Below are 15,069 nucleotides of genomic sequence, written 5' to 3' on the forward strand. Positions count from 1 at the left end.
TATTAGACAATCATGGAACAAGACTAAACCAAAATGATGGTGAACTTTTGTTTCACTATATTTGAATTTGCTTGGATGACTTATCTTGTGAGCATGTAATTTTTGTCTTCAAAGGAAATAAAAAAACCCTGCTTAAGCTTATTTTCATTAACAAACACTTTCTTAGCTTATTTTAAATGTTTATCTTCTTTCCTTCATCTTCAGCCCATTTTATTCTACTGTATATAATTTTAGAACATTACTTTTCTAATTGGAATGAATATGCCTGGTTTACAGTATCCATGAATGTCCATTGTCTGGAGTTATGAATTGGATAAACATATACCTTAGAGATATAAAACCGTAAATCTTGCCAAGTGTGGGGGCACACAGCCATAACTCTAGTATTCAGGAAGCTAACCTGGTCTAAAATGTGAGTTCCAAGTCACACAGATATATATAATAATACCTTTTATAAAAAGCTAAGTAGATAAATACAACAAAAACCAAACAATAAAAGAGGTGCCTCGAGTCCTCTTCAAATAAGACCTTATTATTTCATAATTTTCCCTATTCCTTCTTATAAGTTTACCAATTATATACATTGTAGGTTAAATTTTCATAGTGAGCTGGGCAGTGGTTGCGCACGCCTTTAATCCCAGCACTCGGTAGGCAGAGCCAGGTGGATCTCTGTGAGTTCGAGGCCAACCTGGGCTACCAAGTGAGTTCAAGGAAAGGTGCAAAGCTGCACAGAGAAAACCTGTCTTGAAAAACCAAAAAAAAAAAAAATTCATAGTGAATTGACTTTTTACAATTTATAATGTTATATTTTCAAAAATTATTTATGGGAATTATTTTTCATCTTAATATTTGAATTAACTATTTAATCTTAAAAATATGTTGTATTAGTGATTGATGCAAAGAATATTATTTTACCTTACAACTTCTCTATTGTGAGTCACATATTTTGATTAGTCATGAAGCAACCCAGAACGTTTGTTCAGGAGTTGTTTTAATTGTATTTATCCAGGAATATAAACTACATGCCTTATAATTACATATAGAAATTAAAACACAGTTATGCTAATCTGCAGTGATAAATGTCAAGAGTGGTTATTTATGAGGAATAAGGAAGGACTGAGGGAAAATATGAAAGTTGTTTTTAGGTTGTTGAAATTCTTCCATTTCTTAATGTTGACTGCTTTTTTACTGGAATACTCATTGTCTATCTCAAAAATTGAAAATTCACTTCTATTTGGATTTTCTGACATCCTCTGTGTGTATATTGTATCTTAATAATAATGCTTAGCCAAACAGATGGCCAGAATTTCCATCTACCTAACTATAAAATGTATGCAGCCCTACCTATTTAATTAAATACAACAAAATACAAACAAAGTATCAGCTCACGCCAATGGGATTTAAAATGCCATATAACAAGATATAGCAGGTGGAGAACCAATTGGCAGGGCTTGTTATGGGAATTTATAGGCAAGTGCCCAATTAGTGGAGATGTCCAGGGAAAATTATGTGAGACTTTATATTATGAATGTTTTTTCACTACCATTGTGTTTGAAAACTAAATACTAAATAGGCAATCCCTAATAAAACTCTGATTCAGCCTCCCTGCCATTAACTCAGGCAAGCAATCATTGGCTTACTTTTTCTTTTGCAGAAGACATGGTGGCTGGAAAGTGTTTCTTCAACAAATCCGACCCTCCAGAATTCGTGTTTCGTGTATTCACCAATGTCCCTGAATTCCAGGCTCTCCTCTTCACCCTTTTCCTCCTGCTCTATCTGATGATCCTCTGTGGCAACACTGCCATAATCTGGGTGGTGTGCACCAATAGTTTCTTACGTACACCCATGTATTTCTTCCTAGGCAGTCTGTCTCTCGTGGAAATCTGCTATATCACAGATGTGGCGCCCTTGATGCTTTCCAACATCCTTGGAGCCCCAAAGCCCATGCCGTTGGCTGCTTGTGGGACACAGATGTTTTTCTTTTCTGTCTTTGGCTGCGCTGACTGTTTTCTCTTGACAGTCATGGCCTATGACAGATATGTTGCCATCAGCCACCCACTACACTACAGCCTCATCATGACCCAGAAGCTGTGTGTTAAGATGGTGCTGGGCTCCTTGGGCCTGGCACTCCTTCTCTCCTTGCAGCTTACCGCCTTTACATTCACGTTGCCATTCTGTAGACATCGCCTGGAAATCAACCACTTCCTTTGTGATGTGGCTCCCATCATGCGCCTGGCCTGTGCTGACATCCATGTGAGCCAGGCAGTCCTCTATGTAGCGAGCATCCTGGTGCTGACAGTCCCATTCCTGCTGATTTGCATCTCCTATGTATTCATTGCATCTACCATCCTGCGCATGCGCTCTGCAGAGGGTCGGCAGAGGGCCTTCTCCACCTGCTCCTCCCACCTCACTGTGGTTTTGCTACAATATGGCTGTTGTAGCTTGGTGTACCTGAGGCCCCGCTCCAGCACTTCAGATGATGAGACCCGCCAAATTGCTCTGGTTTACACTTTTGGTACCCCGTTACTCAACCCTCTGATTTATACCCTTAGGAACAAAGATGTCAAAGGTGCACTGAGGAACTCTCTCTTCCATAAAGCAGTGTCTGACCCTAGTTGATGGCTTGGGTGGGAAGACATTGAACAGAGTATTTATCAGTTAAACCAATCAACTGTAGGTGGAGGTTTTCAACGGGATTACCAACTCCCTAATAAGGGAGACTTATTAATTATAAATGCTCAGCTGATAGCTTAGGCTTCTTATTCACTAGCTCTTACAACTTAAATTAACCCATATGTATTAATTTATGTGCTTCTACGTGGCTCACGGCTCATTACCTCAACTTCTACATGCCCTGCTTCTTGTGCATCTAGGGTGGTGGCTCCACCCTTCTTCCCCCCAGTGTTTTCTCAGTCTGGCTCTCCTGCCTAACCTCTTCCTGCCTAGCTATTGGCCTGTTAGCTCCTTATTAAACCAATGAGAGCAGCACATCTTCATAGTGATCAAAGGATTATTTCACAGCAATCAACTCTAAATGGTAAAAAAAATACATTTATTTTCCTTCTACATTTGGCTCTTTATTCTTTTTCCTTCGATATGCACCATGTCAATATCTGTACTCATTTCCCAAATTGCTATGAATATAATTGCTTTTAATTTTAATTTTTTTTAAGTTCTCCTATAGCAATTGTTCCATCTGAGACAATATCTTCATGGTTAAAGACTGATGGCTTTTGTACATGCTGCTCACTGAGGACAAGTCTTCATTAAGGAAAATCCATAAAGTCACATATTATTTTCTAAGATGTAGATTCCATTATCTTAGACATAATGGCATTCAAAAAAACTTAGATAATTCATCAATTGCCTTTGTTTTTGCATTTCAATGAGGACAAGTATTTCTTTCCCTTGACTTGGTATCTACTATATGCCAGCTCTGGTAGGGTAGCAATAACTAACTATAGTCATCGACAACATCTCTGTGCTCATTGATTTCATATTAATTTTATTATTCCTTTAAAAGGAGAAAAAGGATTTCTTTATTTCAAAGTTATGTGTATTAGTGTTTTGCTTACATGCATGTATGTACACTGTTGCCCAAAGAAGCCATAAGAGTACACCCCACCCTGGAACTAGAGTTATGGATAGTTGTGAGCAGCTATGTGGGTGCATAGAACTGAACAAAGGCTCTCTGTAAGAGCAGCAAGTACTCATAACTACTGAACCAACTCTTTAACCAACAGAAGATATTACTTTTAAATGTACATGCTCAGTGTAGTGGGTAGCCATTCCAGCTTTGATCTGGAAGTTCCAACCCCCTTTGAGACTTCAGCAACTGTCACGCCTACAAGGCAGGGCCAAGGGAGGCTCCTGGAGACTTGAGATCTGGATGGTCCAGTGCTCTCTCTGTTCTGGGACCCTGAACAGTGGAGGTTGACCGAGCACAGCTCCAGAGAACACCACTGGACTGTGATACACGTTCCCCAGACCCTGAGGCCTACCTATCCCTTAATTTGTAAGTTACGCCATTAAATAAATCTCCTTTTAACTATGTGGAGTGGCCTTAATAATTTCACCAATAGTAAGTATCTACAAAGTGAATTAAAACATATAAAACAATTATACTTCTCTTATTTATTTTATTTCATTTTATTTTACTTTGCTCTCTATTTTATCTATTTTCCTGTTAATTTTTTATTAAAGAATTTTTAATTCATTTTACATACCAATCACAGATCCCTCTCTCTTCTCTCCTTCTGCCCCTCCAGCCTCACCCCCCAACCCAACCCCCATTCCCTCCTCCAACAAGGTATGGCCTTCAATGAGGAGTAAGCAGAGCCTAGTACATTCAGTAGAGGCAGGTCCAAACCCCTCCTCCTGCATCAAGGCTGTGCAAGGTGTTCCACCATAGGTAGGGGGTTCCAAAAGTCCAGGTCGTGCACGAGGGATGGATCTTGATACTTCCAGGGGCCCCTTAAGCAAATCAAGCTACACAACTCTCTTGTTTATACAGAGGGCCTAGTCCTGATAATTTTTTATTTATTCTTCTCTCATACAATATACCCCAACCTCAGTTTCCCTTCCCTCCACCTCTTCCAGTCTGCTCCACCTTCCCCTCTAGCCAAGATCCAGTCCCCAACCATTTCCTTCAGAAAAGAGCAGGCCTCCCAGGGATATCAACCAAACACAGCATAACAAGATATAATAAGACTAGGTAAAAATATCCTATCAAGTTTGTGTGAGGCAATCCAGTAGGAGAAAAGTGTTACCATGAGCAGGCAAAAGAGTCAGAGTCACCCCAACTCCCACTTTTAGAACTCCCACAAAAACATCAAGCTAACAACCACGACATATGCAAAAGACCTAGTGCATACCCATGAAGGCTCCATGATTGCCACTTCAGTGTCTGTGAGCCCCCAGGAGCTCTGCATAGTTGATTCTCTGGTCTCTGAGCTATGCAGCCTCTGGTTCCTGTCATCCAGGTGGTGTTAAGCATGAGCGCTCTTTCATACTTTCAAATTATACCAGTCATTGTTTGACCACTTCTACCAGTTCTGTGCTTCTATTGCCCCACATTATCTTGCAGGCAGGATAGATTGTAGGTAGAAGGTTTTGTGGTTAGGTTGGTATCCAAGTCCCACCACTGGAAGTCACCTAGTTACAGAAGATGGCCAGTACAGGCTCCATATCATCCATAGGAGTCCTCACCAAAGTTACCCTCTTTGACTTCTCCCCATACTCTCTCCTATCCTCCCCCCTCTACTGGATCCCTCCTATTCCCATTCACACCTGCCCAGAGTCTACCCTCAAAATCTGTTGTATTACCACTTCCCAGGGAGATCCATGTGACACCCTTAGAGCCATCTTTATTACTTAACTTTTCTGATTCTGTGGATTTTAACATGACTTTCATTTACTTAACATCTAATATTGACTTATAAGTGAGCACCTATTATGTTTGTCTTTCTGAGTCTGGGTTACCTCACTCAGGATATTTTCTAGTTCCATCCATTTGCCTGAAATTTTCATAATATCATTTTTAACAGCTGAGTAATACTCCATTGTATAAATGTCCCACATTTTTAAACCATTCTTCAGCTGAGGGGCTCTAGATGATTAGATTATTTGGTTTGATAAAGTCTAGTTTCTTGAGTTCTTCATACATTTTGGATATTAGCCCTGTATCCAATGTGGAGATGTTGAATATCTTTTCCCATTCCATAGGCTACTGTTTTGTCCTACTGGTGATGTGTTTTGCCTTACAAAAACTTTTCTGGTACATGATGCCCCACTTATTAATTGTTGATCTTAATGCCTGTGCTATTTGTGTTCTATTCAGAAAGTCGTCTCCTGTGCAGTGTATTCAAGGCAATCTCTCACTTTCTCTTCTATCAGGTTTAGTGTATCTGGTTTTAAGTTGATGACTTTGATCCAACTGGATTTGAATTTTGTGCTTGGAGATAAATACAGATTGATTTACTTTCTTGTATATGGAGACTTTCAATTAGACCAGCACCATTTGTTGAAGATGTTTTTTCTCCAGTGTGTATTTCTGGCTTCTTTATCAAAATTCAGGTGTCCATAGGTGTGTGGATTTATGTCTGAGTTTTTTATTTGATTCCATTGATCAACATGTCTGTTTTTATGCTGATGCACACTGGTTTTATTACTATAGCTCTGTGGTACAACTTGAAATCAGGAATGGTGATGTCTTCAGAACTTCATTTATTGTTTGGGATTATTAGAGCTTTCCTGGGTTTTTTGGTTGTCCATATGAAGTTGAATATTACCTTTTCAGGATCCTTAAAGAATTATGTTGGAATTTTGATGAGGATTGAATTAGATCTGCAGATGTCTTTTAGTGGGATGGTAATTATTACTATGTTAATTATTACTATGTTAATCTATGAGCATGGGAGATCTTTCCATCTTCTAATATTTTCTTCAATTTCTTTCCTCAAGGATTTGGATTTTTTTATCATACAGGGCTTTCATTTGCTTGGTTAGAGTTACCCAAAGATATTTTATATTATTTGTGGATACTGTGAAGGTTGTACTTTTCCTAAATTTTTTCTTAGCCCATTTACCATTTGTATATAGGAGTGATACTGATTTTTTTAGTTAATCTTGTTTGTATCTAGTCACTTTGCTGAAGGTGTTCATCAGCTGTAGGAATTCCCTGTAAGAAATTTGGGGGTCATTCATGTATACTATCATATAATTTGAATAGTGATATTTTGATTTCTTCTTCAATTTGTATCCCCTTGATTTCCTTCAGTTGTCTCATTGCTCTAGTTAGAACTTCAAATACTGTATTGAAAAGATATGGAGAGTGAACAGCCTATTCTTGTCCCTGAATTCAGTGGAATTGCTTTTAGTTTATTTTCATTTAGTTTGATGTGGGCTACAGACTTGCTGTCAACTGTTTTTATTATGTTCAGGTATCTTCCTTATATCTTCTCTCCAAAAGTTTTACCATGAAAGTGTTAGATTTTGTGCAAGGCTTTTTCATCATCTAATGAGATAACTTCTTTCTTTCTTTCTTTCTTTCTTTCTTTCTTTCTTTCTTTCTTTCTTTCTTTCTTTCTTTCTTTCTTTCTTTCTTTCTTTCTTTCTCTCTCTCTCTCTCTCTCTTTCTTTTTTCTTCCAGTTTGCTTATTCAGTGGATTGCAGTGATTGATTTTTGAATGTTGAACCATCCTGCATGTCTCAAATGAAGTCTATTTGATCAGAATGGATAATACTTTTGATGTATTCTTGGATTTGGTTTGCAAGCATTTTATTGAGTATTTTTGCATCTGTGTTCACGAAGGAATTTTGTTGTTTACTCTTCATGTGGTTTGGGTATTAGGATGACTGTGGCCTTACAAAATAAATTTAGTAATATTGTTCCTTCTGTTTCCATTTTGTGCAATGATTCAAGGAGTATTGACCTTGGCTCTTATTTGAAAGTCTGGTAGAATTCTGTGCTAAAAGTAGCTGGGCTTTTTTTCTTTGGGGAGGGGGAGCCTTTTATATACCATTTCTATTTCCTTGGGGGTTATAGGTCAGTTTAAATTCTTTATCTCATCTTGATTTAACTTTGTTAAGTGGTGTCTTTCAAGAAAATTATTCATTTCTTTTAGATTTTATAATTTTGTGGAGTATAAGTTTTTAAAGTATGGTCTAATTATTCCTTGGATTACCTTGTTGTCCTTATGTCTTCCTCTTTATTTATGATTTTGTTAATTTGGATATTCTCTCTCCATCTTTTACTTAGTTAAGGCAAGGGTTTACCTTTTTATTTTCTCACAGAACTGACTCTTTGTTTCATTGATTCTTTGTATTGTTCTCTTTGTTTTTATTTTATTGATTTCACCACTCAATTGTCTTATGTCTTTTCATCTACCTCTTTTGGGTTCGGTTAAGTTACTAGTAAGAGATTTCCCCATTTTTTTCATATAGACACATGTAGCTGAAAGTTTTTCTGTGTCCCACATAGTACACAGCCATTCAGACCCAAGTAAACACACATAGTCTTATACTAATTAAAACTGCTTGGCCATTACCTCAGGCCTACCACTGACTAGCTCTTACATTTGAACTCAGCCCATTTCTGTTCATCTATAAGTTGCCACATTTTCCATGGCTTTACCTATATGCCATTACATGTTGCTCCCTGGATGGCAGGCTGGTGTCTCCTAACTCAGCCTTCCTCTTCCCAGAATTCTCCTTGTTTGCTTATTCTGCCTATACTTCCTGCCTGGCTACTGGCCAATCAGCATTTTATTAAACCAGTGTACAAAAGCATTATCCCACAGCAGACACATAGTGCTATGTACTTTCCTGGGCACCAGTTGCAATGTGTCTCATAAGTTTCAGTATGATGTGTATTCATTTTCATTGATGTCTAGAAAGTCCTAAATTTCTTTGTTATTTCTGTCTTGGTCTAGTTTTGACTGAGTAGAGAGTTGTTCCATTTCCATGCATTTGTAGGGTTTCTGTTGTTATTGAAATACAACTTTAATTCACAGTTGTCTGATATGATGCAGGGAGTTATTTCAATTTTCTTGTATCTGTATAGACTTGTTTGTGACTAGGTGTGTGGTCGATTTTGAAGAAAATTTCATGAGGTGAAATGTTCTGCAGATATCTATTAGGTCCATCTGTTTTATAATGTCCATTGGTGAGAGTAGGGTATTGAAATTTCCTGCTCTCACTGTGTGAGGGTCAATGTGTGATTTAAGTTTTAGTAATGTTTCTTTTACAAACATGGTACCTGAAAGATCATTTTGGTGGATTTTCCCTTGATGAGTTTGAAGTGTTCTTCACATGTCTTTTGATTAATTTTGATGTGCATGCATGTGTGTGTGTCTATTTCCCCTCTTTTGGTTTTACTTGTGTGAGAATTTTATTTATTTGTTTTCATGCATATAGGTAACATCCGTTGGTTGGAGTTTTCATTCTAGTAACTTTTATAGGCTAGATTTGTGGAAAGATATTGTGCAAATTTGACTTAATCATGCAATATCTTGTTTTCTCCATTTATGGTGAATGAAAATTTTGCTGAGTATATAGTCTATGCTGGCATCTGTGGTCTCTTAGAATCTGAAAGATGTCTATCCAGGTCTTTCTGCTATTAGAGTCTTCATTAAGAAGTTGGGTATAATTCTAATAGGTCTACCTTTATATCTTACTTTCTCTTTTTCCCTTACAGCTTTTAATATTCTTTTTTGTTCGGTATGTTTAGTGTTATATTATGTTGATGAGACTTTCTTTTCTGGTCCAATCTATTTCATGTTCTGTAAGTTCTTGCACCTTTATAGGCATCTCCTTTAGGTTAGAACATTTTTCTTCTGTGTTTTAGTTGAAAATATTTTCTGAGCCTTTGAGCTGGGATTCTTTCCCTTCCATTGCTATTATTTTTAGGTTTGGTCTTTTCACAATATCACATATTCCCTGGTTCTTTTGTGCCAAGATTTTTTAGACTTTTAACATTTTCTTTGACCAAAGTATCTATTTTTCTATTATATGTTTAATATCTGAGGCTCTCTCTTCCATCTCTTGTATTGTGTTGGTAATGCTTGCATCTGAGGTTGCTGTTGATTTACCTGGATTTTCCATTTCTAGAATGCTTCTATTTCCATTTTCAGGTTTTGAACAGTTTTATTTTCATTTTCTCCAATTTTTTGTTTGTCTTTTCCTCGATTTCTTGGAGGGATTTATTCATGTACTATTTAAAGACTTCTATGATCTTCATAAAGTTGATTTTATAGCATTTTTATTGTGCTTTAGTTGTGTTGGAGTATCAAGGGCTTGTTGTAGTAAGATAGTTATGTTGGAGTATTGAAGGCTTGTTGTAGTAGGATAGTTGTGTTCTGGTGGTGACATATTTTCCTGGTTTTTATTGATTGTATTCTTATTCTGTGTTTAGGCATCTGGGTTTGGAATGGTTATAAGTCTATTTGCTAATTTCTGAACTAGTCTTTCTTGGATGGGTGTTTTGTTCTTTGGTTTCTGTTTCCTCTCTGTTCTTCTGGTCTGTACAGTCTGTGGTTGAGCAGGGGAGGTCTCTTCATGAGGCTATGAGACATTCTTGAAGCACCTGTCCCTTACACAGTAAAGTTAAAAAGGTCAACAAGATTTGGTGTGCTAGAGGAGTTGGTCATAGTTCAGATTACAAGCCTCTACCCATTGTACATTCAGACATTACATGACATACAACTCTGCCCTACATAGAGACACGTTGATGAGCAAAGTATGGAATGGAAAGTGATAAAAGTATGTAGTATCAGGACCTCCCTTTCTTAGAAAAGTTAGCACATGCAGAATCACGGCAATGTCATATGACCAAAGAACAACAAAATGCCAGGATTAGATGTATAGACAAATTCTATAAAGATATAAATGTGAACACTATATTGTGCCAGAATTGAAATAATAACTGCAGCACTATGGTCTGATAATTTGTCTTGGACATTCTGACCATCAAATGTTAATCATACTGCTTGGGACATGGCAGAATGCCTGGGTGGCTTGAAGATTTTGTTTTGGTCTAACGTCCTTGAAGCAACCAAAGATAACAGTCTGAGAATAGGTTGTCATATGCCTTTAGATTCTTAAAATATGGATTATAGGGTTAATGAGTAAAAATGATAACTTATTAATCGTGTCAAAACTTGAGGGGAAATGATTGGAAATGATAACTCTGTTCTGTCATAGTTTATTAGTGACGACTAAAAGATGAGCAAAAGGAAGTGAAATACATGTCCAGAAACAAAAATGATATGATATATGTTTTGAAACTTCATGAATGTATCCCTGCTTACTAAATTCTGTATAAATGAAAAAGCACTCTGGCTGCTAGTCATTCAGGCTGCAAGACTCTCCTGTCCACCATGGCCTGGTTCACTTCCTTCCCTCACCTATCCCTTACATCTTCTGCTGGGACCTGTCCCACTGGGAATGATTCCCATATGCTTCTTCTTTATCCATATCACCTAGAATGAAACTAAGAAATATCCTGTATCTGATTCCTCTGTCGCTGCTTTTGCATCCACCCATCTTTAGACCCTGCCCTCATCTGGAGCTTTACTCAGATACTCTACTACAGAGCTGTAGCAATAAAAACCACATGGTATTGACATTAAAAAAGCGGGTTGATCAAATGAATCAAATCAAAGACCCAGACAAGGTAAACCTATACATCTATGGGCACCTCATTTTTATTTTATTTATTTTTTATAAAGAAGCCAGAATTATACAATGGAAAAAAGAAAGCACAAATGGTTGGTGCTGACATAACTGGATGTCTGCATGTCTATTGATCCTTATTTATCTCTCTGCACAAAACTCAGGTCCAATTAGATCAAAGACCTCAATGTAAAACCAGATACACTGAACCTGATAGAAGAGAAAGTGGGGAACAGCCTTCCACATATTGACACAGGAGACAACTTCTTGAACAGATTATCAATAGTGCAGGCAGTAAGATCAACAATTAACAAATCCAAACCTCAAGAAACTGAAAAGCTCCTGTAAACAAAAGCCACCATTAGTAGGACAAAACATCAGCCTATAGAATGGGAAAAGATTTTCACAGTCTGTTTTTTTTTTTTTTTTTTTTTTTTTTGGTGTCACACAACTTTAATCCCAGCACTTGGGGGGCAGAAGCAGTCAGATCTGAATTGATTCCAGCTTGGTCTACACAGTGAGTTCTAGGATAGCCAAGACTACACAGAGAAACCCTGTCTTGAAATGCTAAAATGAGAGAGAGAGAGAGAGAGAGAGAGAGAGAGAGAGAGAGAGAGAGAATTCAGTACTCTATACAATGAAATTTTATTCAGACATAAAGAATAATAACTAGGCATGGTGGCTCATGCCTGTATCCCAGCACTTGGGGTGATTGAGGCAGGAGGATTGCCATGAGTTTGAGACACCCTGACCTGCAGAGTAAGGCCATATTAAAACAAGGATGGAGAGATAGTTCAGCAGTTAAAAACACTTGCTGCTCTTGCCTAGGACGTGGGGTTTTTCCCCCCAGCTCCCACAAGCACCTTATAACTGTCTGTCACTCCAGTTCCAGGGGATTCAATGACCTCTTCTGGCCTCCAAAAACATTTCACACATATAGTACACATATATACATATGGGCAAAGCATTCATACACACAAAATAAAAATAAGTAAATCTTTAAAAACAAAACAGGGGCTGGAGAGATGGCTCAGAGGTTAAGAGCACTGACTGCTCTTCCAGAGGTCCTGAGTTCAATTCCCAGCACCCACATGGTAGCTCACAACCATCTGTAATAAGATCTGGCTCCCTCTTCTGTGTACATAATAAATAAATTTTTTAATTAATTAATTTATTTTTCTATTATCAGCTTAGTTTAGTATAAAATCTTATCCTAATAGTGAAATGTTTGATTGAGGCTTGCCCGGTAATTGAGTCAAACCAAAAGTTTTTATAAGCCACAGTCATTCTAGGGTGCCCCCTGCTATATAGCCTCCATTGTTCTGTGGGTTGCAGTCTGATTGTTCTTTGCTTTATATCTAGAATCCACTTATGAGTGAGTACATCCCATGTTTGTTCTTCTGGGTTTGGGTTATCTCACTCAGGATGATATTTTCTAGTTCTATCCAATTGCCTGCAATTTTCATGCTGTCATTGTTTTTCTCTACTGAGTAGTACTACATTGTGTATATGCACCCTGGGATGAATCCTACTTGGTCGTGATGGATAATTGTTTTGATGTATTCTTGGATTAGGTTTGCCAATATTTTGTTGAGTATTTTTGCATCAATGTTCATGAGGGAGATTGGTCTGTAGTTCTCTCTCTTTGTTGCATCTTTGTGTGGTTTGGGTATCAGGGTAATTGTAGCCTCATAAAAAGAGTTTGGTAGTGTTCCTTCAGTTTCTATTGTGTGGAACACTTTGAAGAGTATTGGTATTAGTTCTTCTTTGAAAGTCTGGTAGAATTCTGCAATGAAACCATCTGGTGCTGGGCTTTCTTTGATTGGGAGACTTTTGATGACTGTTTCTATTTCTTTAGGGGCTATTGGTCTATTTAAATGGTTTGTCTGGTCTTGATTTAATTTTGGTATGTGGTATTTATCCAAAAAAATGTCCATTTCTTCCTGGTTTTCCATTTTTGTGGAGTACAGGTTTTTAAAGTATGATCTGATGATTCTCTGGATTTCCTCGTTGTCTGTTGTTATGTCTCCCTTTTCATTTCTGATTTTGTTAATTTGGGTGCTCTCTCTTTACCTTTTGGTTAATTTGGCTAGGGGTTTGTCTATCTTGTTGATTTTTTCAAAGAACCAACTCTTTGTTTCATTGATTTTTCATTTCTGATTTTGTTAATTTGTTTTTGTGGCTGATACAGACAGACTGGTGAAAGACTGATGGATTATAATTTTTCTATCATCTAATTGTTTTAAATATTAGTCATATATTCAAGTATCTGAGTATATGTCATGTCTGCAGTTAACCCACAGATTGTGTTGTTTCTGGGTGAAAAGGGAATGAATGTCAATTGTTAGGATGATAAATGCCCGCAGTGTGTTATGAAGCATATGTAAACATTAAGAAGAGGGGAATTACTAATTTCATCTGTGTCTCTGATAGTATAGCACTTCATATTCCTGGTGTTCTAGGCTCCTCAGGATATTGAGGAGTATTCAATATTATTTCAAAGTTTATTTTTAAAATAAGCATAAATAAAATAAACATAAACTTTATTTCTGTCCTTTAAATTTGAGAGTTTTGGTTCTGCATCATACCAAGTACTGCCTGAGGTCTCTGTGCATGTGCATGGGAAACAAGAAAGGCAACAAATCCATGCCATCCCTTATGACTGGAATGGATAGTATTCAGTCAAGCACCACCTGTAACCCAATGAAGATCCCTGGAACTGGACAGTTGGGCACTATTATAATAAGAAAGTACAAGGTGGGGACCTGAAAAAGAGGGAGAGGTGGAATGGTTTATAGACTGGTGAGAGAGGCAGATCTGGAGAGGTGAGGTTGGTAAGTCTGACCAGCTGGCCACTCAAGTCCAGGGAAGTGCCTGGGCCTGGGCTATGGCAAAAAGCCAGGTCTTAATCTGGGACCCTTGAGCAGTGGGGGATGTGTGCCATATTGATGTCTGTGGCTCCTGTTATCTCTGGGGGCTATACAGGGGCCATGGCCCACATTGCCACCAAAAGCCACATAGATGCCTGGGGTCTGTCCTACAACCTGTGGCCATGAGGATGTCCGAGGGCCATGCTCCCACCAGGGACATCCTGATCTGAGTGGTCCATGCAGTCACCCTAGTAGTGGTGTCCTCCAGGTCAGGGCTGCTTCAGAGGGCCATGTCTGGGTCCTTGGCCCTATAGCAGCCAGGGCCTTAGTTGATGTCCAAAGCTCCTGTTGTCACCAAGGGCCATGTGGAGGACCAGGGTCTGGTTGGCTACCTTGGACCTTGTCAGTGTTCGAGAACTATCCCACACCTGGGGACCATGATGATCTGGGTGGCAGGTGCTGCCATCTGCAGCCATGAAGACTTTGCAGGGCAGGTCAGTGGCCCTGTGGAGGCTGGGGTCTGGGTGGTGTCCATGGCTCCAGTTGCTACCAAGGGTTCTTCATTTGCCCAGGGTATACCCAGCCACCTGGGACCATGTTGCAGAGGTTGTGCTGATCTGAGGGCCTGTGCTGCCATGGGGACCATTGTGGCATCTGGGCCCAAGCTGCTGCCTAGGGCCATGTCTGGGTCTGTGGTCTTACTGCAGCTGGGGGTCTGTGCTTATGTCCATAGCTGGTGTTAGCATGGGAATCATTGCATAACTGCCCTTCACTGGCCCTGGGATGTTTGGTTCTGCCCCTCACTGGGAATTACAGCAGGTGAGCTGGCCATATCCCTCAGGAGAGAGTTCACCCCTGCACTCAGGAAAGATAACTCCATTCCTCATCATTGTTGTACACCTCACCTGGAAAGCACACTAGCACTGACCCTGTGGTCAGGGACACAGGTGAGCTATCCCTGGAGGCATGAGACCCGGAGAATTGACTCGACCACTCCTCATCTACCATGTGGTGCCATGGGTGAGGG

At 38.8% G+C, this 15,069-nt stretch overlaps 1 protein-coding gene across 1 annotated transcript; it reads left to right on the forward strand.

Annotated features, from left to right (window-relative positions):
• The first annotated feature begins 1,659 nt into the window (after positions 1-1,659).
• Positions 1,660-2,619, forward strand: LOC102923473 (olfactory receptor 10Q1-like). The gene has a single exon (XM_006995025.1). The coding sequence runs from the start codon at positions 1,660-1,662 to the stop codon at positions 2,617-2,619; it is 960 nt and encodes a 319-aa protein (XP_006995087.1).
• The last annotated feature ends 12,450 nt before the right edge of the window (positions 2,620-15,069 follow it).

The sequence above is a fragment of the Peromyscus maniculatus genome, chromosome 1 (assembly GCF_049852395.1).
Source record: "Peromyscus maniculatus bairdii isolate BWxNUB_F1_BW_parent chromosome 1, HU_Pman_BW_mat_3.1, whole genome shotgun sequence".
NCBI classification, from domain to species: Eukaryota; Metazoa; Chordata; class Mammalia; order Rodentia; family Cricetidae; genus Peromyscus; species Peromyscus maniculatus.

What these genes read in the sequence shown, in the direction of transcription:
- LOC102923473 (XM_006995025.1), top strand. Translation starts at nt 1,660, where the DNA reads ATGGTGGCTGGAAAGTGTTTCTTCAACAAATCCGACCCTCCAGAATTC.